This window comes from Limulus polyphemus, unplaced genomic scaffold, assembly GCF_000517525.1.
Source record: "Limulus polyphemus unplaced genomic scaffold, Limulus_polyphemus-2.1.2 Scaffold4434, whole genome shotgun sequence".
NCBI lineage: Eukaryota > Metazoa > Arthropoda > Merostomata > Xiphosura > Limulidae > Limulus > Limulus polyphemus.
Genome location: NW_013670044.1, coordinates 33845 through 37231, shown reverse-complemented (window position 1 = coordinate 37231; position 3387 = coordinate 33845). Strand labels below are relative to the sequence as shown.

General features: G+C 32.5%; 2 protein-coding genes across 5 annotated transcripts in view; one reads left to right on the top strand and one right to left on the bottom strand.

Annotated features, from left to right (window-relative positions):
- Positions 1-408: 408 nt before the first annotated feature.
- Positions 409-2126, bottom strand: LOC106471145 (polyubiquitin-B). Of its 3 annotated transcripts, none has more exons than XM_022399762.1 (2): positions 1959-2126; positions 409-1421 (listed from the first exon to the last, which is right to left on the bottom strand). In XM_022399762.1, exon 2 carries the CDS (start codon positions 1413-1415, stop codon positions 498-500), a length of 918 nt encoding a protein of 305 aa, XP_022255470.1. In that variant the 5' UTR covers positions 1416-1421; positions 1959-2126; the 3' UTR covers positions 409-497. The 3 variants fall into 3 exon arrangements, with proteins under 3 accessions (XP_022255470.1, XP_013787185.1, XP_022255471.1); XM_013931731.2 differs by having other exon boundaries at positions 1950-2067; XM_022399763.1 differs by having other exon boundaries at positions 1955-2039.
- A 96-nt stretch (positions 2127-2222) lies between these two features.
- LOC106471144 (peptide-N(4)-(N-acetyl-beta-glucosaminyl)asparagine amidase-like) overlaps positions 2223-3387 on the top strand; it is a 16227-nt gene continuing 15062 nt past the window's right edge. For both annotated transcript variants that reach the window (XR_002613202.1, XM_013931730.2), the window contains exon 1: positions 2223-2466. The gene's annotated coding sequence lies outside the window, so the exon portion shown is untranslated. The remainder of the gene's footprint in view (positions 2467-3387) is intronic.

The following is a 3387-nucleotide window of genomic DNA, read 5'->3' as shown; positions in this document are numbered from 1 at the left end:
CAAAGTTTTAAATATTAGTTAAGCTACTCATTTTATTTCATAATTTTAGTGGCAATAGTGTCCTTCATTCATGTTAAGGCAGAGCTCAATTTAAAGATTTTAGCAACTTGTATAAAGTTTAAGTACTAGGTAGTAAACCAGTGCAATTATATTTCGAGAATATAAACTTACCGGGGTCTAATAAAAAAGTAATAAACAGTCACTTCTAATAAATGTATCTAAAATCTACTACAAAGTTACTTGTCACCAAAAAATTACATTTTAAACCACAGTATTCCCAAATGCTTGTATTAGGTTATGTATTAAAGACCACAATCATACAAATCTGATTTTTCAAATGTTTAGAATTTTATTGAAAGTTTCAAAACAAAACAACCGCTTAATAACCAAGATATCTTCTATATTTGCTTTTTTTTTTTAATGAAATAGTACAAAAATTAAAATAATCACAAAAAAAATATTTTTGACATTTAAAACAGCGAGAAGTACAAGAAAAGTTATTGGCCTCCACGCAGTCTCAGTACCAAGTGAAGGGTTGATTCTTTCTGAATGTTGTAATCTGACAGGGTTCTTCCATCTTCCAATTGCTTCCCAGCAAAAATTAACCTTTGTTGGTCTGGAGGGATTCCCTCCTTATCTTGAATCTTAGCTTTCACATTTTCGATTGTATCACTGGGTTCTACCTCAAGGGTGATGGTTTTTCCTGTCAGAGTCTTAACAAAAATTTGCATTCCTCCTCTGAGCCTCAGGACTAAGTGAAGTGTAGACTCTTTCTGGATGTTATAATCTGACAGAGTTCTCCCATCTTCTAACTGTTTTCCTGCAAAGATTAACCTCTGTTGGTCTGGTGGAATTCCTTCTTTATCCTGGATTTTTGCTTTCACATTTTCAATAGTGTCACTGGGTTCAACTTCGAGGGTTATAGTCTTGCCTGTAAGAGTTTTGACGAAGATCTGCATGCCACCACGCAACCTAAGTACCAAGTGAAGTGTGGACTCCTTCTGAATATTATAATCTGATAAGGTGCGACCATCTTCCAACTGTTTCCCTGCAAAAATCAATCTTTGTTGATCTGGTGGAATTCCTTCTTTATCTTGAATTTTGGCTTTTACATTTTCAATAGTATCACTGGGTTCAACTTCCAGAGTAATTGTTTTTCCAGTAAGTGTTTTAACAAAGATTTGCATCCCACCACGAAGTCTCAGAACCAGATGTAAAGTAGACTCCTTCTGAATATTGTAATCTGACAAGGTACGTCCATCTTCCAACTGCTTTCCAGCAAAGATTAATCTTTGTTGATCAGGTGGAATTCCCTCCTTATCTTGGATTTTAGCTTTGACGTTCTCTATGGTGTCGCTAGGCTCTACCTCCAAAGTGATTGTCTTGCCTGTTAGCGTCTTTACAAATATCTGCATTTTAATCTACGAAAAAGATATGCAAGAATATTTTTTTTCTCAACAAGTTCTTTTCACATCACACATGAATAAGATAATATTTTAGTCTAACTTCTAGTATTATAGTAACAATATTACAAAACACTTAGATTGAGGGTATCATAAAGTTAAAGTATACTATGAATTTCTCCTCCTAAAAAAAAAACAAGCTTTGTAATTTACAGTTTATAATTAATGTATCAAATGTCACTAAAGTAACACTTTGTAAGTTGTACTCCAGTTTATTTGAAGCTGAAATAGCTTTAAAAAACGCCACTTCCAAGCATACGTGTATGAACCACTACTTGAATACTAGATTTTCAGGCACACTCAACCTTAATACCGTTATTGAAAAGTTTTAAAATGGCGTCTTAGTTTTGGTTATGCGGAGTTTAACATCAACAACTACGTATAGTACTACTCTAAACCACATTCTTAACTTTATATTAATGTTAGTAAAAGTTTACTGATGTTGTTAAATAACAAAGGAATCACAAAACTAAAATAAAGGATTACCTTACTTACGAATAAGTCGTATATTTTCCCTTAACTACACAAATGCAATAACTTTCCTCCTTCTCTACTTGCGAACAAAGAGCAACTGATAATAGTGTGTAGCGCTCCTCAAATTTATATGCAACACCTATTGCAAAATTCTATTGGAGAATATTCTACTGCATGTATTCGTCATCTGTTAAGAACCAACCAGACACCTCGAAAAAAAGTGCTATTTCATACCCGGATGTTAAGATATTCTAGAAATTACTAAGTGAATAATAGACAAACTTGTAAACAGGCGAGGGAAATTAAAATAAAATAAAAAGGAAAACATTTTACAAATTTGTTACCTTTTAAAAGAGACTCAGTATTCCTTTCTATCACTCTCATTAACTGTATTTATGTTTTTCGTGTTTACTGTAAACTCTTTGGGAACATATAATATGTCGTCCAAGAGGTGTCGCTTTGGTTTAGTTATGTTTGTAACTGACTAAAGAGGAAAGAGTTGTGGTATTTCGTCAAGATTAATATAAGGGTTTGTTTATTTTTTTATATTATGTTTTATAAGTATAGTATACACTTGCAATATGTTAATTAAAGAGGCATCAATAGTATGGCTGGGGTCGCTTGATTAAATTCACTTTTGTAATTAGTTAGATAAGAAATGGAGCAGAACTAAACCGGAAATTATAAATATGATGGAGGAAATTTTTCTGTTGCCGTTGGTGCAGCGATTTTATTTCTTTTCTTCAATTCGTTATTGGTTATTCGAAAACAATCTAAGCTATACAGAATATTACGAATTATTAATTATAAAAGATATTAACATTTATGGTGGTAGAATTTTGCAAATATTTGAAATACGAGTAATACAGAATAGTACAAATTATATGTTATTTATTTACAAAAGACTGAAACAGTTCATTTGTCACTGGAAAATCGAAGCTTTGATGTAGATCGTTGTAACCATTTGAGAAGTTGTTTACGACATTCCCTGCTTGATGATCATGGATTGTTATTACCGTATTAACATAGCATAACGTTTTGGGACAACATGGGACCTATTGGTCCATCTTGGCTGTTCCATCCTCTAAACTAAATAAAATTGATTTTAAAAAATAAGAAAATTAAAGCCAGCCCTTATTATTCACATACTTCACAAGCTTTTTCTTAAACTCCTTAAATTTACTGCCTCTACAACATCTGAAGGCAACTTATTCCAAAGGCCAACCACCCTGTTAAAAAAATTAAACTGTCTTAGCTGAAGATGACTCCTACCTTGCCAAAATTTATATTTGTGTCCCTTAGTCCTACTATTCTCCCCATTAAGTGTGAAAAAAGATGATGCATCAATGTTATCAGTTCCTTTTACAATATTAAGTTAAACACCTAAATTAAATTCCCCTCCCCTAATTCTTCTTTTTTCAAGAGAAAACAATTTGAGAGATTTCAGCCT